The sequence below is a fragment of the Dendropsophus ebraccatus genome, chromosome 9 (assembly GCF_027789765.1).
Source record: "Dendropsophus ebraccatus isolate aDenEbr1 chromosome 9, aDenEbr1.pat, whole genome shotgun sequence".
NCBI classification, from domain to species: domain Eukaryota; kingdom Metazoa; phylum Chordata; class Amphibia; order Anura; family Hylidae; genus Dendropsophus; species Dendropsophus ebraccatus.
The window spans coordinates 114,345,737-114,369,582 of record NC_091462.1 but is presented as its reverse complement, the minus strand read 5'-3'; the positions used below and the strand labels follow the sequence as shown (position 1 = coordinate 114,369,582).

Sequence of the window (23,846 nt, the reverse complement as noted above, 5' to 3'; positions counted from 1 at the left end):
ACCCCCCCCCCCCCAATCCGCCATAAATAAATCCCCCGAACTAAAAAAAAACTTGTGTAATGAAAACCATAAACTCTGGAAAGTAGGACTGCCTTCAGACTCGAGGGAAAGAAATATCCAGGTCAGCAAAATTTACTTCTTCCTCCTGGTCCTCAGGCATCTCACATGGGAACCTGGCAATCAGGAATGGGTAAGTCGGCCAGAAGCTGCTGAGCTGGGCAGAAGGGCGAGCCTGAAGAAGGTACATGGCCTCTGTAAGGATATACAAAGCAGTTGGCAGAAGATCAGGAGGTGCATTGGCAGGACATAGTTGTAGGACACTCTTGTTGTAGGACAAAGTATTTATCATCTGGTATTGCAGTAGAAACATCTTCCTAACAAGCTGAGAGAAGATCGAGAGCCACCAACTAAGGTCCATACAGGTTAAGGAGAGAACTCTGAAGATCTGTTCTAGAGGTGATGAGTTCCTGTCCCACTCTGATGGGATGGCCAGCTGGAAACAAGGACCACAGAGCTAGTTCTAGGATGTAGTTGTAGGGCACACTTGTTGTTTTAGGATGTAGTTGTAGGGCACTGTTATTGTATGATGTAGTTGTAGGACCCTCTTGTTGTAGGACTGACCTGTCAAACTCAGGGCCTCCAGTGTTTTAAAACTACAATTCCCATCATGCCTGGACAGCCAAAGCTAAAGCTTTGGCTGTCCAGGCATGATGGGACTTGTAGTTTTATAACAGCTGGAGGGCCTGAGTTTGACATCCCTGTTGTAGGATGTACAGTAGTTGCAGGACACTCTTATTGTAGGACATAGTTGTAGACACTCTTGTTGTTGTAGGACATAGTTGTAGGACACTCTTGTTTTTGTAGGATGTAGTTGTAGGAGGCTCTTGTTGTAGGATGTAGTTGTAGGACACTTGTTGTAGGACACTCTTGTTGTAGGACATAGTTGTAGACACTCTTGTTGTAGGATGTAGTTGTAGGACACTTGTTTTTGTAGGATGTAGTTGTAGGAGGCTCTTGTTGTAGGATGTAGTTGTAGGAAACTCTTGTTGTAGGATATAGTTGTAAGAGGCTCTTGTTGTAGGATGTAGTTGTAGGACACACTTGTTGTTGTAGGATGTAGTTGTAGGACACTCTTGTTATAGGATGTAGTTGTAGGAAACTCTTGTTGTAGGATATAGTTGTAAGAGGCTCTTGTTGTAGGATGTAGTTGTAGGACACACTTGTTGTTGTAGGATGTAGTTGTAGGACACTCTTGTTGTTGTAGGATGTAGTTGTAGGACACTCTTGTTGTAGGATGTAGTTGTAGGACACTTGTTGTTGTAGGATGTAGTTGTAGGAGGCTCTTGTTGTTGTAGGATGTCGTTGTAGGACACTCTTGTTGTAGGATGTAGTTGTAGGACACACTTGTTGTTGTAGGATGTAGTTGTAGGACACTCTTGTTGTAGGATGTAGTTGTAGGACACGCTTGTTGTTGTAGGATATAGTTGTAGGACACTCTTGTTGTAGGATGTAGTTGTAGGACTCTTGTTGTAGGATGTAGTTGTAGGACACTCTTGTTGTTGTAGGATGTAGTTGTAGGACTCTTGTTGTAGGATGTAGTTGTAGGACTCTTGTTGTAGGACATAGTTGTAGGACACTCTTGTTGTAGGATGTAGTTGTAGGGCACTTGTTGTTGTATGATGTAGTTGTAGGAGGCTCTTGTTGTTGTAGGATGTAGTTGTAGGACACTCTTGTTGTAGGATGTAGTTGTAGGACACTCTTGTTGTTGTAGGATGTAGTTGTAGGACACTCTTGTTGTAGGATGTAGTTGTAGGACACTTGTTGTTGTATGATGTAGTTGTAGGAGGCTCTTGTTGTTGTAGGATGTAGTTGTAGCACACTCTTGTTGTAGGATGTAGTTGTAGCACACTCTTGTTGTAGGATGTAGTTGTAGGACACTCTTGTTGTAGGATGTAATTGTAGGACACTATTGTTGTTGTAGGATGTAGTTGTAGGACACTCTTGTTGTAGGATGTAGTTGTAGGACACTCTTGTTGTTGTAGGATATAGTTGTAGGACACTCTTGTTGTAGGATGTCATTGTAGGGCACTCTTGTTGTAGGATGTAGTTGTAGGGCACTCTTGTTGTAGGATGTAGTTGTAGGACACTCTTGTTGTAGGACACACTTGTAGGATGTAGTTGTAGGGCACTCTTGTTGTAGGATGTAGTTGTAGGACACTCTTGTTGTAGGACACACTTGTAGGATGTCGTTGTAGGGCACTCTTGTTGTAGGATGTAGTTGTAGGACACTCTTGTTGTAGGATGTAGTTGTAAGAGGCTCTTGTTGTAGGATGTAGTTGTAGGACACTCTTGTTGTAGGATGTAGTTGTAGGACACTCTTGTTGTAGGACACACTTGTAGGATGTAGTTGTAGGAGGCTCTTGTTGTTATAGGATGTCGTTGTAGGACACTCTTGTTGTTGTAGGATGTCGTTGTAGGACACTCTTGTTGTAGGATGTAGTTGTAAGAGGCTCTTGTTGTAGGATGTAGTTGTAGGACACTCTTGTTGTAGGATGTAGTTGTAGGACACTCTTGTTGTAGGAAGTAGTTGTAGGACACTCTTGTTGTTGTAGGATGTAGTTGTAGGACACTCTTGTTGTAGGACACACTTGTAGGATGTCGTTGTAGGGCACTCTTGTTGTAGGATGTAGTTGTAGGACACTCTTGTTGTAGGATGTAGTTGTAAGAGGCTCTTGTTGTAGGATGTAGTTGTAGGACACTCTTGTTGTAGGATGTAGTTGTAGGACACTCTTGTTGTAGGACACACTTGTAGGATGTAGTTGTAGGAGGCTCTTGTTGTTATAGGATGTCGTTGTAGGACACTCTTGTTGTTGTAGGATGTCGTTGTAGGACACTCTTGTTGTAGGATGTAGTTGTAAGAGGCTCTTGTTGTAGGATGTAGTTGTAGGACACTCTTGTTGTAGGATGTAGTTGTAGGACACTCTTGTTGTAGGAAGTAGTTGTAGGACACTCTTGTTGTTGTAGGAAGTAGTTGTAGGACACTCTTGTTGTTGTAGGAAGTAGTTGTAGGACACTCTTGTTGTTGTAGGATGTAGTTGTAGGACACTCTTGTTGTAGGATATAGTTGTAGGACACTTGTTGTAGGATGTAGTTGCAGGACACACTTGTTGTTGTAGGATGTAGTTGTAGGAGGCTCTTGTTGTTGTAGGATGTCGTTGTAGGACACTCTTGTTGTTGTAGGATGTCGTAGTAGGACACTCTTGTTGTAGGATGTAGTTGTAAGAGGTTCTTGTTGTAGGATGTAGTTGTAGGACACTCTTGTTGTAGGATGTAGTTGTAGGACACTCTTGTTGTTGTAGGATGTAGTTGTAGGACACTCTTGTTGTAGGATGTAGTTGTAGGACACTTGTTGTAGGATGTAGTTGTAGGACACTTGTTGTAGGATGTGGTTGTAGGACACTTGTTGTAGGATGTAGTTGCAGGACACACTTGTTGTAGGATGTAGTTGTAGGACACACTTGTAGGATGTAGTTGTAGGACACTTGTTGTAGGATGTAGTTGTAGGACACTTGTTGTAGGATGTAGTTGTAGGACACTTGTTGTAGGATGTAGTTGTAGGACACTTGTTGTAGGATGTAGTTGCAGGACACATTTGTTGTTGTAGGATGTAGTTGTAGGAGGCTCTTGTTGTTGTAGGATGTCGTTGTAGGACACTCTTGTTGTAGGATGTAGTTGTAGGACACACTTGTTGTTGTAGGATGTAGTTGTAGGACACTCTTGTTGTAGGATGTAGTTGTAGGACACTCTTGTTGTTGTAGGATATAGTTGTAGGACACTCTTGTTGTAGGATGTAGTTGTAGGACTCTTGTTGTAGGATGTAGTTGTAGGACACTCTTGTTGTAGGATGTAGTTGTAGGGCACTTGTTGTTGTATGATGTAGTTGTAGGAGGCTCTTGTTGTTGTAGGATGTAGTTGTAGGACACTCTTGTTGTAGGATGTAGTTGTAGGACACTCTTGTTGTTGTAGGATGTAGTTGTAGGACACTCTTGTTGTAGGATGTAGTTGTAGGACACTTGTTGTATGATGTAGTTGTAGGAGGCTCTTGTTGTTGTAGGATGTAGTTGTAGCACACTCTTGTTGTAGGATGTAGTTGCAGTACACTCTTGTTGTAGGATGTAATTGTAGGACACTATTGTTGTTGTAGGATGTAGTTGTAGGACACTCTTGTTGTAGGATGTAGTTGTAGGACACTCTTGTTGTTGTAGGATATAGTTGTAGGACACTCTTGTTGTAGGATGTCATTGTAGGGCACTCTTGTTGTAGGATGTAGTTGTAGGACACTCTTGTTGTAGGATGTAGTTGTAGGGCACTCTTGTTGTAGGATGTAGTTGTAGGACACTCTTGTTGTAGGACACACTTGTAGGATGTAGTTGTAGGGCACTCTTGTTGTAGGATGTAGTTGTAGGACACTCTTGTTGTAGGATGTAGTTGTAAGAGGCTCTTGTTGTAGGATGTAGTTGTAGGACACTCTTGTTGTAGGATGTAGTTGTAGGACACTCTTGTTGTAGGACACACTTGTAGGATGTAGTTGTAGGAGGCTCTTGTTGTTATAGGATGTCGTTGTAGGACACTCTTGTTGTTGTAGGATGTCGTTGTAGGACACTCTTGTTGTAGGATGTAGTTGTAAGAGGCTCTTGTTGTAGGATGTAGTTGTAGGACACTCTTGTTGTAGGATGTAGTTGTAGGACACTCTTGTTGTAGGATGTAGTTGTAGGACACTCTTGTTGTTGTAGGATGTAGTTGTAGGACACTCTTGTTGTAGGACACACTTGTAGGATGTCGTTGTAGGGCACTCTTGTTGTAGGATGTAGTTGTAGGACACTCTTGTTGTAGGATGTAGTTGTAAGAGGCTCTTGTTGTAGGATGTAGTTGTAGGACACTCTTGTTGTAGGATGTAGTTGTAGGACACTCTTGTTGTAGGACACACTTGTAGGATGTAGTTGTAGGAGGCTCTTGTTGTTATAGGATGTCGTTGTAGGACACTCTTGTTGTTGTAGGATGTCGTTGTAGGACACTCTTGTTGTAGGATGTAGTTGTAAGAGGCTCTTGTTGTAGGATGTAGTTGTAGGACACTCTTGTTGTAGGATGTAGTTGTAGGACACTCTTGTTGTAGGAAGTAGTTGTAGGACACTCTTGTTGTTGTAGGATGTAGTTGTAGGACACTCTTGTTGTAGGATATAGTTGTAGGACACTTGTTGTAGGATGTAGTTGTAGGACACTTGTTGTAGGATGTAGTTGCAGGACACACTTGTTGTTGTAGGATGTAGTTGTAGGAGGCTCTTGTTGTTGTAGGATGTCGTTGTAGGACACTCTTGTTGTTGTAGGATGTCGTAGTAGGACACTCTTGTTGTAGGATGTAGTTGTAAGAGGTTCTTGTTGTAGGATGTAGTTGTAGGACACTCTTGTTGTAGGATGTAGTTGTAGGACACTCTTGTTGTTGTAGGATGTAGTTGTAGGACACTCTTGTTGTAGGATGTAGTTGTAGGACACTTGTTGTAGGATGTAGTTGTAGGACACTTGTTGTAGGATGTGGTTGTAGGACACTTGTTGTAGGATGTAGTTGCAGGACACACTTGTTGTAGGATGTAGTTGTAGGACACTCTTGTTGTAGGATGTAGTTGTAGGACACACTTGTAGGATGTAGTTGTAGGACACTTGTTGTAGGATGTAGTTGTAGGACACTTGTTGTAGGATGTAGTTGTAGGACACTTGTTGTAGGATGTAGTTGTAGGACACTTGTTGTAGGATGTAGTTGCAGGACACATTTGTTGTTGTAGGATGTAGTTGTAGGAGGCTCTTGTTGTTGTAGGATGTCGTTGTAGGACACTCTTGTTGTAGGATGTAGTTGTAAGAGGCTCTTGTTGTAGGATGTAGTTGTAGGACACTCTTGTTGTAGGATGTAGTTGTAGGACACTCTTGTTGTAGGAAGTAGTTGTAGGACACTCTTGTTGTTGTAGGATGTAGTTGTAGGACACTCTTGTTGTAGGACACACTTGTAGGATGTCGTTGTAGGGCACTCTTGTTGTAGGATGTAGTTGTAGGACACTCTTGTTGTAGGATGTAGTTGTAAGAGGCTCTTGTTGTAGGATGTAGTTGTAGGACACTCTTGTTGTAGGATGTAGTTGTAGGACACTCTTGTTGTAGGACACACTTGTAGGATGTAGTTGTAGGAGGCTCTTGTTGTTATAGGATGTCGTTGTAGGACACTCTTGTTGTTGTAGGATGTCGTTGTAGGACACTCTTGTTGTAGGATGTAGTTGTAAGAGGCTCTTGTTGTAGGATGTAGTTGTAGGACACTCTTGTTGTAGGATGTAGTTGTAGGACACTCTTGTTGTAGGAAGTAGTTGTAGGACACTCTTGTTGTTGTAGGATGTAGTTGTAGGACACTCTTGTTGTAGGATATAGTTGTAGGACACTTGTTGTAGGATGTAGTTGTAGGACACTTGTTGTAGGATGTAGTTGCAGGACACACTTGTTGTTGTAGGATGTAGTTGTAGGAGGCTCTTGTTGTTGTAGGATGTCGTTGTAGGACACTCTTGTTGTTGTAGGATGTCGTAGTAGGACACTCTTGTTGTAGGATGTAGTTGTAAGAGGTTCTTGTTGTAGGATGTAGTTGTAGGACACTCTTGTTGTAGGATGTAGTTGTAGGACACTCTTGTTGTTGTAGGATGTAGTTGTAGGACACTCTTGTTGTAGGATGTAGTTGTAGGACACTTGTTGTAGGATGTAGTTGTAGGACACTTGTTGTAGGATGTGGTTGTAGGACACTTGTTGTAGGATGTAGTTGCAGGACACACTTGTTGTAGGATGTAGTTGTAGGACACTCTTGTTGTAGGATGTAGTTGTAGGACACACTTGTAGGATGTAGTTGTAGGACACTTGTTGTAGGATGTAGTTGTAGGACACTTGTTGTAGGATGTAGTTGTAGGACACTTGTTGTAGGATGTAGTTGCAGGACACATTTGTTGTTGTAGGATGTAGTTGTAGGAGGCTCTTGTTGTTGTAGGATGTCGTTGTAGGACACTCTTGTTGTAGGATGTAGTTGCAGTACACTCTTGTTGTAGGATGTCGTTGTAGGACACACTTGTAGGATGTAGTTGTAGGACACTTGTTGCAGGACACTTGTTGTAGGATGTAGTTGTAGGACACTTGTTGTAGGATGTAGTTGTAAGAGGCTCTTGTTGTAGGATGTCGTTGTAGGACACTCTTGTTGTAGGATGTAGTTGTAGGACACACTTGTTGTAGGATGTAGTTGCAGGACACTCTTGTTGTAGGACACTCTTTTTATAGGATACTATTATTGTCGTTGTAAGACGCCGTTGTACGTAGTTGTAGGATGCTGTTGCTGTAGGACGTAGTTGTAGGACACTCTTGTTGTAGGACACTATTGTTGTTGTAGGACATAGTTGTAGGATGGTCTTGTTGTAGGACAAAGTTGTAGGACGCTCTTGTTGTAGGATGTAGTTGTATGAGACTCTTTTTATAGGATGCTATTGTTGTTGTAAGACGCCATTGTTGTTGTACGTAGTTGTAGGACGCTGTTGTAGTAAGATGCTGTTCTTGTTGTAGGACGTAGCTGTAGGACGCACTTGTTGTAGGATGTAGTTGTAGGGCACTCTTGTTTTAGGATGTAGTTGTAGGGCACTCTTGTTTTAGGATGTAGTTGTAGGGCACTCTTGTTTTAGGATGCTATTGTTGTTGTAGGACGTTGTTGTAGGATGTAGTTGTAGGACACTCTTGTTGTAGGATGCTATTGTTGTTGTAGGATGCTGTTGTAGGATGTAGTTGTAGGACACTCTTGTTTTAGGATGCTATTGTTGTTGTAGGATGTTGTTGTTGGATGTGGTTGTAGGATGCTCTTGCAGGTTCTATATGGTCCGGGTACAAGTCCTTATGGCTTCCAGGGCAGACAGCCAGGACACCGCAGATTGTGACAGTGAGCAACAAGATGTTCATGGAAGACTCCAGAGAAATAATAACAAACCATAAGAAACAAGCCATTCTTCTGCCTAAAAGTGACAGAAATAATACAGGTTCTGGCTGTGTACTAAATGTATTCATGGGGGAGGGGACCTAAGCTTTATCTGGGGTAATTCATAGTTTTATTGTCTGTTTATGTTGATAGATCTGTCTTCTTCTTCTCTAGAATTATTATCCATGTGTGATGCTGGCTGAGGACCATGAGGGGAGTGTCCTTATGTCCCATTACAGGAACCATATGCAAAAATCTGTGGATGCTGGGACGGTAACCCAAGAGCAAGAGCAATGTCTACATGACTGGAGAGAGGAGAAATAGATATCATACAGTCTGATACATTAAATTACAGGACTGGAGGGACTGAAACTCTTAAACGACTGGAAACCAGGGACTGGAGCACTAAACCACAGGACACCGGGACTAAAGCACTAAATCACAGGACACCAGGGACTGGAGCACTAAACCACAGGACACCAGGGACTGGAGCACTAAACCACAGGACACCAGGGACTGGAGCACTAAACCACAGGACACCAGGGACTGGAGCACTAAACTACAGGACACCAGGGACTGGAGCACTAAACCACAGGACACCGGGACTAAAGCACTAAATCACAGGACACCAGGGACTGGAGCACTAAACCACAGGACACCAGGGACTGGAGCACTAAACCACAGGACACCAGGGACTAAAGCACTAAACCACAGGACACCACGGACTAAAGCACTAAACCACAGGACACCACGGACTAAAGCACTAAACCACAGGACACCAGGGACTAAAGCACTAAACCACAGGACACCGGGACTAAAGCACTAAATCACAGGACACCAGGGACTGGAGCACTAAACCACAGGACACCAGGGACTGGAGCACTAAACCACAGGACACCAGGGACTAAAGCACTAAACCACAGGACACCAGGGACTGGAGCACTAAACCACAGGACACCAGGGACTGGAGCACTAAACCACAGGACACCAGGGACTAAAGCACTAAACCACAGGACACCAGGGACTAAATCACTAAATCACAGGACACCAGGGACTGGAGCACTAAACCACAGGACACTGGGGACTAAAGCACTAAATGACAGGACACCAGGGACTGGAGCACTAAACCACAGGACACCAGGGACTGAAACTCTAAACCAGTGGACACCAGGGACTTGAGCACTAAATCACAGGATACCAGGGACTGGAGCACTAAACCACAGGATACCAGGGACTAAAGCACTAAATCACAGGACACCAGGGACTGGAGCACTAAACCACAGGACACCAGGGACTAAAGCACTAAACCCAGGGCCGGATTAAGGTTGGTGGAGGCCCCGGGCGACACCCCCTCCCAATAAATAAATTAACTATGCCACGATCTATACAGATGGCAGCTTACTGTAGGCGACTTAGCACAGGCCCTCCTGACTCCTGGCTGTATTGCTTAGCATCCTCCTCTGTTGCACACATGATGGTCACTAGAGGCTGCAGTGCAGAGGAAGATGCCAGATCCTAGAGACAGGAGCGGGGAGGGCTAAGTATCAGAGTGTATTCCCACATTGTGTTTGTGTTAATAACGCAATGTGAGAACACAGCACTTTCTGTGCGCTGTTGCCCACTGTTTTAGGGTCCTATTACATGGCCTGATATCCTGGGTAAGCAGCACCGATCTACTAGGGTTCCTGCTGGTGGGGGCCCCTAAGTGGTGGAGGCCCCAGGGCACGTGCCCCTGGTGCCCTCCCTTTAATCCGGCCCTGACTAAACCACAGGATACCAGGGTGTAACCGGATGGGTTTATTTCAGATTGTTAAAGTGTCTTATTCATGTGATAGGAAGGAATGTAGTGTTTTCATGTCTTATTTGTATCTATGTATCTATGTATCTATGTATCTATCTATCTATCTATCTTAGCTGGCTGTGTAAGTGGGATTGGTTTGTATTTAGCTATGTGCATGGGAATAGGTAGATGTATTGTTATGTCAACTGTTCGGCCATAAACCTCCCCAGTAGTGTCAACATTGGAGGACACAGTTGTTGTTATTGCCCAAATGCATGTAGCTGAAATTGAACAACCACATTTTGCTTGATAAACATGTACAAAGCCTGGGAAACTTCCATTCATGGTCATCAGTGGTCTACATAGACATTTCTGGAAGCACATCACCCCCCACCCAAACTTACTATAAAGATCGGGGGTATGTAGCTTCTAGTCAGCCTCAGCTGGGACCATGGATGGAAGGTGCCCAGCACCCTGTCGTCGAGCAAAATGGGTGTATATTAGTCCATAATATACAATGGGGCTCCCCATTTCATTGTGGAAGGAACATCTATTCATCTGTACCATCTGTAACTGCAGCTAAGTATTGTTTTCTGTAATAAATCTCTTATTTTTCTATAAATCTGTGTGGTTATAGCCTTCTCAGACTATTATCAAAAGCAACCGGTTACATAATGGTGTCAGAAGTGGGATAATAGTCCAGGAATTGTTATAACTATATAATAGAAGTATAATGTATGTGTTAGCTGAGATGTGTAGTTGTGGGGTAGATGACAAAGCGAGTCCAGTCCCCTGGTGGGTGTATAGTTCGCGACCCTGGGCACCCAGCACTCGAGGTGGTGACACCATTTCAGCTGACAGACCCCAGTCGGCTGGTGGTGCCTTGTTATGTCTCTTGAATGGCGGAAGACGGCAGCAGATGTGGGATGGATCTGTCTGCTGGCGCGAATTGAGAGAGACATACAAGAAAAAGAAGTGAAGCAAGTGGGCTTCATGGATGTGGAGATTGTAGCGTGGGAGCAGGCTCCTCACCAGGTTTTGGCCAATGAGCGGTCACAGTGTGTTGGTCTATAGGTTTGAAGTAAATCATGTTAAGAGTTAGAGAGATGTGAAACCTGTAGTAATGTGTTTGCAAAGAGGATGAGTAGAAGTTGTGTGTTATTGGCCGGTAAGAATGGATGTTATTGTATTATCGGTATTGGAACGACGAATGTGTAGAAGGTAACAGTGTGATAGTGAAAAGCGTAACTTCCAGCCTTAAATGAAGGCTTGTATATTTGTGCTGTAATGGTTCGTATATGACGTTGCATGTGTATTTGCACTGCAGAAAAGTTTTTCTATCTCTGTATCTAGGAGAGCAGAGTGAGCAGCAGCTTGTCAGGTAACAGTCTGTGTTCAGCCCCTGAAGCTGATCTATGGCTTATAGTAGTAGCATGGAGTTGGTGGAGTTTTGACAACAAGTCTAATATTACTAGATATTCACATTTGAAACTAATGAAGATCATGAATATATTGGCTAGAATGATATCAGTTGGGGACTCTGTCATTTGAAGGAAAGTTGATGGCTATCTGGTGGTGACATTTATAGACTTAATCTCTGTACAAAGTGTTGTCCTCTGTCCATTGTTTTAGTGTTTGTATTTTCTGTATGTGGACCAGTCAGATAAAGGTTAGTCTGATGGAACATGAGGAATTCATGGGATTATTTAATCAATGATATAACTAATATGTCTGTGTTTTATCTGCAGGTTCTTGGAGAATTGCTATATATAGTATGTGTATAACCTGGGATGTAATGGATATCCTTTAACATTAATTTAAATCCACGTGGTAACAAATTGGCCAAATGTCAGTACTTTTGTGTTGTGTACATGTTGTGTTTTCCTTATTGTTTTGTATTCTGCAGCTGTTGAGAGAAGAACAGAAGTGAAGAGACACCCCCTGCTAATGTTTTCTTCCCCTAATTACAACTAATGATTTGTTTGTTTGCAGGAGTAAGTGGCCGTCCTAGCAGAGAAGCCATGTTTGGTATCACCTGTTGAGTCCTGGCCAGAGTAAAACTTAATGTTCTTTTTTTGTAGTACTACCCACATGTGTTTTTTGGTTATACTGGGGATTGTAGTTCAGTGAGTCACCAGACTGAATAAAAATGCGCATTTAGGTTTTTGGTTTTTGTTTGGAGCTCCAGTTAGAGTTGATAAGAACTCTTTTGTTTTTGTTTTGTTTTTTTGGAAGTGACTTTTGCGCTTCCTGTGAGACTGTTGTGAATGGGCCCATGTATGTCTATTGTTTGTCTGTACTGCCATATGTTATATGTTTCTAAACGTTTGCGCAGCGATTTTGAACTCAGCTGAAAGCAATAGAGTGATCTATTTAGATCATTCTATGAGCTGTATGTATAGTTGTATTACCTGTATGTATGGATGGCTCAGACTGATGTATAGTTCTGTGAGCTGTATGTTGGGGTTATATGACAGATAAAAAAATGTAAAAGTAACCTGCCTGCATTGTGAAAATTTATATATGATATGATCTAAAATGTGATGTACTAAATTGAATCAAATTTGACAGATGGTAAAAGAAAGTTGACATATTCTTTATACTCCCTCTTGCTATAACAGAAATATGTACTTTTATTGATATTGATGAGATACCTGAGAGCTTAGAGTATTTAGCAATAACAGTAGAATGACTAGAGACATATAGGAGGACAATAGGTGTTTGTCTTGGTTGTTCTATAACAGAAATCCTCAGGTGCTGACTGGGCAATGTTACTACAAGAAGGTGTTGGATTGACAAAATTAGAGTGTGACATTTGTTACTGTTGTTTCATTCATTTAATGAAGGGGTGGTGAAGAACAAACACTATAACGAAATACAAGAGCCATCAAGGACGCTGCAAGTCATGCTATTCTGCTCTTGTGTGACTGAGACTGAGTTGCTGAGCCCACCCCATACAGCTTGAATGTTTGTTATCTGCTATGGTCTGTCTCTAACTCCATCTTCAGCAAAGTGGAGAGCAGATGAGCCTGAAGAGGCGACAACCTGAGACGACTGTCTGCCGAGGTGCCAAGATGATGGAAAAAGATGACCCTCACCAGGCACAGCACTGCCACAGAAAGGGGTTCTAGAGTCTGCACCTCCAGCCATACCTGCAACCCCCCTGACCTGAGAGAGAGGAGGGGGAAGGACTGAGACAGACCAATCAACTTGCAAAGACATCTATAAAGAGAGACATTTACGAACTAAAGAGACATTTTTTCATTGCTATGACTGATAATCCAGCACACCAGTCTTTTCCAGTTTTGGTTTTTAGCCCAGTCAGTGACGGGGTAATTTCTGTGATAGACAAATAAGAAATAGTGAAATACACTATTTGTCCTACAGCAACCTCATGTCCATTATGGACCAAGGGGTGGGAAGTGTCCTTACTGATATGTACTTGTCATGGTCTCAAATTTAGTTTATTACACAAAGGTTTAGAAACAGGAGGTGAAGTATAAAATGAAGAGAATAGTATGCGAATAATTACATGTTCAAATGAGGATGATACCAAATCTATGACATCACAAATAATGTTTTGTAACTTCCTTAAATCACATCAATAAGACAAGGGGTGGAGTGTAACCGGATGGGTTTATTTCAGATTGTTAAAGTGTCTTATTCATGTGATAGGAAGGAATGTAGTGTTTTCATGTCTTATTTGTATCTATGTATCTATCTATCTATCTATCTATCTATCTATCTTAGCTGGCTGTGTAAGTGGGATTGGTTTGTATTTAGCTATGTGCATGGGAATAGGTAGATGTATTGTTATGTCAACTGTTCGGCCATAAACCTCCCCAGTAGTGTCAACATTGGAGGACACAGTTGTTGTTATTGTCCAAATGCATGTAGCTGAAATTGAACAACCACATTTTGCTTGGTAAACATGTACAGGGCCTGGGAAACTTCCATTCATGGTCATCAGTGGTCTACATAGACATTTCTGGAAGCACATCACCCCCCACCCAAACTTACTATAAAGATCGGGGGTATGTAGCTTCTAGTCAGCCTCAGCTGGGACCATGGATGGAAGGTGCCCAGCACCCTGTTGTCGAGCAAAATGGGTGTATATTAGTGCATAATATACAATGGGGCTCCCCATTTCATTGTGGAAGGAACATCTATTCATCTGTACCATCTGTAACTGCAGCTAAGTATTGTTTTCTGTAATAAATCTCTTATTTTTCTATAAATCTGTGTGGTTATAGCCTTCTCAGACTATTATCAAAAGCAACCGGTTACACAGGGACTAAAGCACTAAACCACAGGACACCAGGGACTAAAGCACTAAATCACAGGACACCAGGGACTAAAGCACTAAACCACAGGACACCAGGGACTAAAGCACTAAATCACAGGACACCAGGGACTAAAGCACAAAACCACAGGACACCAGGGACTGAAACTCTAAACCAGTGGACACCAGTGACTTGAACACTAAATCACTGGATACCAGGGGTGGGAGAACTAAATCACAGGACACCAGGGACTGAAGCACTAAACCACAGGACACCAGGGACTGGAGCATTAAACCACAGGACACGGGGACAGAAGCAATAAACCACAGGACACCAGGGATGGTAGCCTGCACATTTGTACCACCACATTGCAGCTCATGGTCCAGTGTCCCTTCAATCTCGGCTAGTGTTCCCAGTCTTCCATTGAGTCCTAGTTGTGCAGCCACTGGACGTCCTCAGGTCGGGGAGCACTGCCCCTGGGGCACATCTGCAGCCGGCTCTGCTCTTATTACACTTGGCTCTCTCTGTAATTGTCCTGTTTGTATAATAGGATATATTTGTCCTTTTTTCCATCCTTTGTTTTCTCCACATTTTCCTTGAGTGGATTCTCGATAAGTTACAAGGAACTTTAATGGTGTTCCTCAGTATTTCCATGGTGCCTGACGTGGGAGGAAATGTGTTGTTTGATGTAGAGGCCTCCAGACGCTGGGCGGCCACAGCTGCTGTGTTTATGTGGGGGGACCCCGGGCGGAGGCCACATACATAGCAGACATGGGATTCCCCCAGTAATATAAAGGTCATTTATTATAGACATATGGAAGTGACGTCTCCCTAACAACCACAACAAACATCTCTACATATAGACACATGGAATAGATTATTTCCCTATCGTTAGCCGGTTACACCCGCTTTCTACATTAGTGTGATCCCTGCTCTGTGTGTGTCAGTCCTCACTGCAGTCCCGGCATTGTGTTTATGAACCAGGAAGCCCAGGATGAACACACATAGGCAGGATAAGTCAGCGGCTGTGCCAAGACAGTGGCTCTGGGGCCACCGGGAGGACGGCTGGGTGGAGGTTTACATGGAGATTGCTTGGATGTAGTGGATAATTTATTTCACAACGAGGTCCTTTCTATCCATACCAAGGAAACTCGCCTCCTTCCTGCCAGGTGACCGCTGCCAGTAACAAAAGAACTGTCCACTTGTTACTAAATGCCTTGTCTTTTATGGAAAGTCCCTGCATTATTAATGTTCTGGGCTCAGTCACAGCAACCTGAGGACCATGGAGCCAAATGGACAGGATTAGAGTGTAAGCTCCGCAGGTAAAAGGTAAGATGGTGACTTATTCAATAAAACCCCGAACCAGCCTCCAGACAAAGTAAATGGACTCTGTGACTGCAACGGATGAGGTTCATCTACTGCACATGATAACACTGCACCTGTGCGGTCACATGGGTTATGTCTGCCTTGTTGCCCTTCATAATGCGCCCCCCCCATGAAAAAAAAAAACTCCCTCACCCCCACGCCATGAATAGCGTGTGGATCTCTGAACTCCATCCAAGGTTACCAGACCATTTCGAGGTGTCATCCTCTTCTTCAGATGCATGGAAACGGGAGATGTGACCTTCTGAAGGTTTACTTCTTGAGATGGGTTATACATTATATGGTTATACTTGGAGCTTTGCGATAGAAGAAGCATTTGTATCCTGGTAACAGCAAGAGGCGTGGACCTGCTGTGTTACCGTACCGGTTTGACATTGGACTAAGTGCCCAGTAGGTTTTCACCTTTTGACCCGCTCCAGGATGAGGTCTTAGCTGCTATAGGAAACCAGGTCACTTGCCAAGAATAGTCCCACTGTGGGTGATGGCTGCCCCAACAGACCATAAAACACGGTTATGAGGAGCCAAATGGTCAGACCAATGCAATTCTTGGTCCAGGTGTAAATTATGGGCAGGTGGCAAGATAATGTTACAGGCCAGGTGAGGCAGGCGGGCAAAGGTCTACAATCTGGGTCAGGCACCGGAGAGACTGTATGGTGCATGGGGTCAAGGGGAAGTGGAGTCAAAAGAAGTAGATCAGGAAACAAGCCACATCTTCTCCATGGACTCAAGGAACCACAATACTCCTCAGGCACCAGGGAGCGGGCAGAGCTACTGTAAATAGAAGATGCAAAGTTGAGATTGGGAGCAGTTTTAGGTATGTGCACTGTCTCTTTAAATAACAGAAAGGGTTTCCTGCCCACTAGAGGACAGAGGAAAAACAGCAACTCTGGACACTACATATTTTGCCGATTAGAGATGAGCGAACCGGGTTCGAGTCGATCCGAACCCGAATGTTTGGCATTTGATTAGCTGGGGCTGCTGAACTTGGATAAAGCTCAAAGGTTGTCTGGAAAACATGGATACTGCCAATGACTATATCCATGTTTTCCACATAGCCTTAGGGCTTTATCCAAGTTCAGCAGCCACCGCTAATCAAATGCCGAAAGTTCGGGTCCGGATCGACTCAAGCATGCTCGAGGTTTGCTCGTCTCTATTGCCGATATCTCTATGATGGCTGCACCTCCGCCAACTTGCTATGTGGTGTAATATGTCTTTGTATCCTGAACACAACAACATGAAGTGAGCAGAGTCCCCGCTGGGATCGGGTGGCAAATGTCCAGCTTTATCCTCACCGGAATGCATGATGACCTGACACTGACGTGACTTCCCTTGGATTTTGGTGTGTGGCAGTAACACATCCGTTGTCTGGAGTCTCATAATTTATGACAGCAGGATTTTTTTATCACCGACCCCAGCTTGGTCGTAATGTCTATCACCCGCTGCATGCAGCTTCTGTTTTCCTGTGTGTCACAGACTACTGGGAAATCATCTAGATATGGAATAATGATGACGTCCTTTCCTTATACGCCCAGTAGTGGATTATAATAGGGGCGTTTCGGGCGGCAGCCCAGGGCCCTGAGCTCCTGGGGGGCCCATGACCACCCAAAAAGACTTACACTTTCAGTGGTGTACTCTCTCCGGGCTACACTTCCGTCATGATTTGCAAAAAATCACTGTTTTTTAATGGCAATTTTGCACAAATCAGGACATCATGACATTATCTATCCTGTACTATGAACACCAGGCTAGTGCCGCCATAGTTACAATGGGGTGGGGGGGCCCAGGCTTGGTGAACAGCCCAGGGCCTATGGTAAAGTTAATCCGCCCCTGTATACGCCCCATTGTCTTGGCCATCGGTATTGTAAAAACTCAAAGCCAAAGGGGAGAGCTGTGCTTGGTGGACTGCTGACCGGTCTGAAGAGAGATCATGAGGAATCCTGGGTGGTTTCCATCCATGTCTGATATGACAGAACCATGGTCAGTTCCTTTAGGTTGATTATTGCACAGAAGGAGCCATTAAGCTTCATTATTAGGTACCGGATGGAATTATTATTCTATTTGTCCAAATCTTTATTGGGAATCTCATCTATCTGAACTTGGAAGCGATTGGTGGCCCTATAGGGAATGAATGGAGTGCAGGCTCATAGATGCGCTGAGCACTCCAATCATTGAAGGGCAATTGCATGGGAATAGTGGGGTTCTGGTTGTCAGACCCCCAGGGATCAGCTTGGGACCTCCTATCCCATGGACAGAGAATAACAAGCTTAGATGGGAAAAACCCTTTTACACTATCATCATAGGAACCTGCAATAAAAAAAGAGGTAGAGGCCTCCGAGGGAACCAATTTCCCGTAGTAACGCCCCTTTCTTTTTTACTTTGGAGGGTACTGATACCCCCGGGTGAGAATTATCTGTGCCTGGCATCCCATAGGAAGTTTATGAGTAAAGAGAAAGCATTAATTCCAGTCCTCTGCGCCACACCGCAGGTCCAGCTCCCACTTCACACTGCACGGGGTGAGGTCAGTAAGGAGTTACAGGTATACAGCACATACCAGAGCACTTGATTTGGAGGGACCGCCTAAGTTCTCAAGGCCTTCATAGCTGTGAGACCCTGATGGAGAAAGCTTTCCAGCCAATGATGCGTCTCTCCAGGCAGAGGTCTCCAAGCCAAGTGAAGGTGAAGGTGGAGGGTCATCAATGGTCGTGGTTTATAGGACAGGTCCGAGGCCAATAACAATTTCTTCCAATGAGATTGAAACTGTCATGTAAGCAATGGAAAATCTTGGTGGTGTGTAGTATAATGTTTGGCAATCCAAGGATGAGAGGTCAAAGACCAGGGGGGTGGGCCTCCCTCTACTCTGATCCATTGTTTAGTGTCCCTGCACCTGCGCTAGTCGACCAAACCAAGAAAGATATTTAATGGAGGTTGTTTCCCATTTAATGGTGATGTTAGATTCTAAGGTCAGGGCTAGGTTACTTGGAAGAGAGAGAGAAGGGTACATTGGGTTTACTCACTGGATTGGTGTGTAGGTGCTCCTGCCGCCATAATTCGGGTAACTATGGATATGACCACACCCGGTTGGTTCCTTTTAGGAGTCGTATTCTGAGTCCTATTCCAAGACAATACATTATCCTCTGATGTCACAGGAGGCTTGGCTGGATCTTATCTCTGAGCTCTAACCCTGTCCCCTTAAGGCCCTATTCCACGGGCCGACTGGAGGCACAAACGAGCGCTGTCAGCACTCATTTGCTCCTCGTTTCCCGCTCACTGCCGCCACGCGTCGGCAGTGAGTAGGTGAGTCCGGGGGGTCTGCCCGGGTGATCGCTTGATCGTCCAGGCAGCCCATAGCATATAGCAGTGTCTGCTGCCGACGCTCCTATTCCACGGAGCGACTGCAGCAGATCGCTGCTATATGAGTCGCTTGTTTTTCAACATGTTGGAAAACAAACGGCTGCAACGATCAGCCGACATGAACAATGTCGGCTGAACGTTGCCTTCTATTCTTTCTCCTATCTATCTATCTATCTATCTTTTTTAGGGAGACTGAAGTGTTCTGTAACAGCTCAGAGCAAGGAACTGGCAAGAGTACTGGAGGAGGGGAATAGTCAAGACTAATGAACAGCTGAGGGAAAGAAATGGATTCTGGGACCTGAAAGTACAACCACGAAATACAGAGCTATGACCCCCAATACATTTTTGGTTGCCTCAGAACTGGTGCGGACAGGTAACAATGCTGTATGCATCTGCACCCTGCCACTATAGACCTCTGCCTTTACTGTGTAGCCTGGGTCCGGGCTATCAGATCAGTTTCTTTTCTTTCCGCTAACATAATGCCAGGACAAGGCAACAAGGAGAGGATAAAGAGCAGAGAACGTCCCCCAGAAGCTGTCTGGGGTCCCTCCTGTGTAGCGTGAGTTTCATCAGGTATCAGCCTCAAGGTGCCACCTCCAAGGAGTCCCACCATCGGTGCATCACTTCCTGTACACTGATACCACTTCCTGTCTCGTGTCAGTAGAGGCAGAGACAGAAGGTCAGAGGAGCATCGGACAGCAGAATGGAGCTCTCTATTACCGGCCCTCCATGAGAATGGGCAGCAAGTGAACCCATCGGCCCCTCTCCACCATAAACTCCATGAACCTCACACAGCTGGTACTGTATTCTCTATTGGAGGCGCCCCCGACCCCTGATATCCGGTGCTGGGAAACAAGCTGCAGAGAATGATGAGTAATCTCTTCCTTTATTGCTGTGAACGTGATTTCCATTATCATCAGTCACATATAAAAAACAAAGGAACATCCAGAATGTGCGTCCAACCACTCCACTGTGGGATAGAACAGGACTAACACCAGGCGAGTCGACAGCAAAGAGACACCAGGCGTAATAATATCATCATCCCCACTAACAGAAACAAGATTACAGACAAATAAAACGCCACAAAACGGAAAGGAAACCATAAGAAATTATATAATATATTGGTGTAATATACTATATATATATATATATATTCTATAGAAACACAGAAGAGTATCTGCAGAAAAACACCGCCTGGTCCATCTAGTCCACCCTCCTTATACGTTTAGGATATGTAGGGGGAGGTAGCGTCACCCTCATCATCTGGCAGGATGGATTCCCGCACCCTTAGCCTGCCAGATCTCTTGTTCAGAAACCTCCTCAGCCACCAGAAAAAACAGAAAAAGGACCTTGTGTTCGGACCCCGCTAGATACTTGTCACCTCTCCTGTGATACGGGGGGATAACTTGTAATGTTGGGATAACCCCTCTAATAAAAGCATGGGTCAGGGAAGAAAGGGATCTAAAAAGGAGCAGAAACCAGAACAAGAAGAATCTAAAATAGAAAAGAAAACAAAAGAAAAAAAAGGAACAAACCTAAAAAAGACAAAAAGAAGAAAAAGGGGAAGAAATACAAATGTCTAAAATAGTGACAAAAGAGAATAAAACAAGAATAAATAAATTTTGAAGTGAATAGGAGAAGAACTTGTGTGCAGGTGTGCGGGGGTGACATACCGTACGGACACTCCCAGTCTGATCCTCCAGATTATGAGCTGTCCGAGAAATGTCAGACATTTCCATATCCCGGAGCTGGAATCGGGTTCACGTATTTTTCTTCGCTCCTATTTGTCCTCCCTTCTGCTTTGTACATACTTACCTGGCTCTCTCAGTTATTTCCTCTTTGTCACCTGGAAGGTGTCAGTAAGCTGATGCTGACAGGTCATGTGGTGTGATGGGGGGGGGGGGGGATTGGTCAGCAGAGGGTGTTGTAGTGCAGGCTAGCTGGGTGTTGTAGTACCAGTGTCACAGCTGATGTCATGGGCCAGAATGGTACACTAGCTTCTCCCTTAGTTCTCATAACCACCGTCACTAATAACATGTATCCCCATCGTGTAGTGTGGAGGCAAAGAACATGAGTCCCACAGTTTCTTGACATAACCGAGAATTTTTCTGAACAGTCCTTAAAGCGAATATACCAATAGGACCATCACTGGAGGTAGGCCCGCCCTCTGTGACGCGGCTCTTTTACAATCAATGGGAGGGGTTTCATCACACTGGGGGTGGGTCCAACTCCAGTGCTTCAGAACGGGCACCGTGCGCGGGACCTGGGCCGCAGTTCAAAAAAAGGACCCCAGCACTGGTATCCCCGCACCGGTCTATTGATGTAAAAATCTTAAAGTGATGCACCTTCTGGTACTTTTGCTTCAAAGATAGTCCAATATACAATAAAGTCCCATGATCACAAGGTGCAGAGTGACTTGTTAGCTTGAGAGTTGGTAATCTGGTCACTTTCTCTTTAGGTAGCTCTGCCACTGGCAGGTAAACTGGAGACTTTGGTTCTGAAGAATTTGAGCTTGGAAAGGAGTATTTGGTTTGGAGAGGTGACCTGAGATGAGATAGGAATGCTCTGCTGGCGAGACACTGTGCAGTTTGGTTGGTTGCGTGTTGATAGGAGATAGGAAATTGTTCTCACAGGGAACTCTGCTGAAACTATCATACAACACCCATAGGGCATGTGCAGAGGCACGACCATCGATGTGGAAGCTGATCTGTACCATCTTCAAACCAGAGTTCTTAAGAAAGGTGGTGGAGCCAGGGGGCCCATAAGCAAAACACAAGTCTCCAACCCTGGATGAAGACGAGAATGGACCTCATAGTTTGGACTGGCAAAACACAGCAGTAGTCGAACCTTAGATGATTAGCACTGCATAGCAGGAACAGGGAAGGGCCCTCCTGGAAAAGGCCCACCCTCTCACTGACTCTTGTTCTGACTCTCACTGAAGAAGACGCTAGAAAGGAGAGAACACACAGACCTAACTGCTACAGGGAGGTTTCCCATAGGTGGAGAGAGACCTGATTGGCTCAGAGAAGTAGGGTGATACTTGGAATGTTCTGATAGGCTTAATAGAGTGAGGTGACCAGACTTACTGTCTCTCAGGAAGGTGGCACAGTGAATCAGCATAAACCCAAACTTAAAGGGGTATTCCATTCAAACATAACTTTGATATGTTGCTGCCAATGGTGAGACTAACAATTCCTTCCATACTTGTTATTATCTATTCAGTCTCCTTTCCTTAGTCCCCCATGTCCCCCTCCCTTCCGAGATGGCTGATGTAAAGAAATCCCTATCTGCAACTTTGTAATGCAGGGAGGGGTATTCACAGTGAGTTCATCAGCAACTTGACCTCAGATTAACCCTCCCAGCATTACAAAGGAGCTACAATGTTGCAGATAAAGCCTGCCAGGGACTTGTTTACATCAGCCGGCTCTGAAGAGAGAGAAAAGCTCACACACAGATTTTTGTGTCTTCAGCAGAAAGCAGAAGCTCAGAACTGGGGGAAGGAGACTGAATAGAAAATAAAGTATGGAAGAAATTGTTAATCTCACCATGGGCAGCAACATATGAAAAGTTATGTTTGAATGGAATACCCCTTTAACCCTTGCACATAGGACTTCCGTGCATGCTTGCTGTCAATGAATAGAACATGGTTGATATAACACAGTTCCCCAGAGAAGAATGACCTGAATAATTTCCTCACCGCCCTACAATACATCACAATCACTAGCAGAAATATGGAGGCCGGGACCCTGCAATCTGTTATTCTTATAATGTATCTCTACTTAGAGGGAGAGGATTGGTAACTGATGAGAACGTCCTTTTAAACTAAAATATATTTGGCTGTTCACTGCTTCATGACTTGCACCACTTTTACATAGCACAACTAAACTTAAGTGGTTGGGTCGCACAAACAGTCCCTGTATCATTCATGGGGCCACTGAAATACACTGCTATCAGCAGCACATCTCCAATGTATACAGAGAGGTAAGCGGTCAGGAAACGATCATTTATAGGGCTGCACAAAGGATGCGATCAGATGCTCGGCTCACTACTCATCTCCCAGAGGCAATCAGTGCTTGAGTTACCTCAGCCCTCTCTCCTCCAATGGAAAACCTCCCTGTAGAACTTAAAGGGTGGATTGGGCAGGTCTGTGGACCCTTTTTCCAGAGTATTCTTCACTGAGAGTGCGACTACCTCTGAGGATTGCCAGTCCATGCTGCGAGGTCCATCATTGTCTCTTGTCTTCATGGCTTTGTCCAGGGTTGGAGAATTGTGTTCTTGCCTATGGGCCCCCTGGCTCCACCATCTTTCTTTAGGTCTGTGGGTTTCGTGTAACAGTTTCAGCAGTTCGGCAGAGTTCCCAGTGAGTACAATTTTCTTGTCCATCTCATCTCATGGCACCTCTCTAAGGTACATACTGCTTTCCCAGCTCAATTCACCCAAATCTAAAGTCTTCAGGTTATCTGCTACCAGCAGTGCTACCTAAAGGGAAAGTGACACGCTTACTTAAACGACTGAGAGGAGAAAACGTGCGCTGTATAGCCAGCCACCTTAAAATAAAAGCAGGTGTGCCACCATACCTGTGTGCCCAACTGGCACTGGCGTCACAACGACCTACCACCCGGCTGAGCTGTACTCTGACCAACCACCACAGTAGTGGCTTCACACAGCACCATCTGACAAGTGACCGGTTGAGCACACACCACACTGTAACCCGTGACATCGGTACTATAACACCCTCTGCAGACACTCCCCCCCACCCCGGGGACAGGGGTCGCAGTGGTAGCAGGTGCACTGGGACCCAGAAACTTGCCCCCTTACAACCACCCCAGTGATATAAATGCATCATGTTGGGGAAGGGATAGCCGATACAGATTAAGTATTTTCTACCTCCGTATGTGACTATGATTCCAGATGGTGAACACATTGATGGCTGCCATACTGAATCATTATTGCTCAGCATCACCACCTTTATTTTTTAGAGTACACTACATATACCAGAAGCCATGGTGGCCCAGGT

General features: G+C 44.6%; 1 protein-coding gene across 1 annotated transcript in view; it reads right to left on the bottom strand.

The window, feature by feature from the left end:
* Window positions 1-16,183: 16,183 nt before the first annotated feature.
* STX1B (syntaxin 1B) overlaps window positions 16,184-23,846 on the bottom strand; it is a 106,714-nt gene continuing 99,051 nt past the window's right edge. The window contains exon 10 of the mRNA XM_069982302.1: window positions 16,184-16,249. Coding sequence (XP_069838403.1) covers window positions 16,247-16,249 — 3 coding nt within the window. The 3' untranslated portion in view covers window positions 16,184-16,246. The remainder of the gene's footprint in view (window positions 16,250-23,846) is intronic.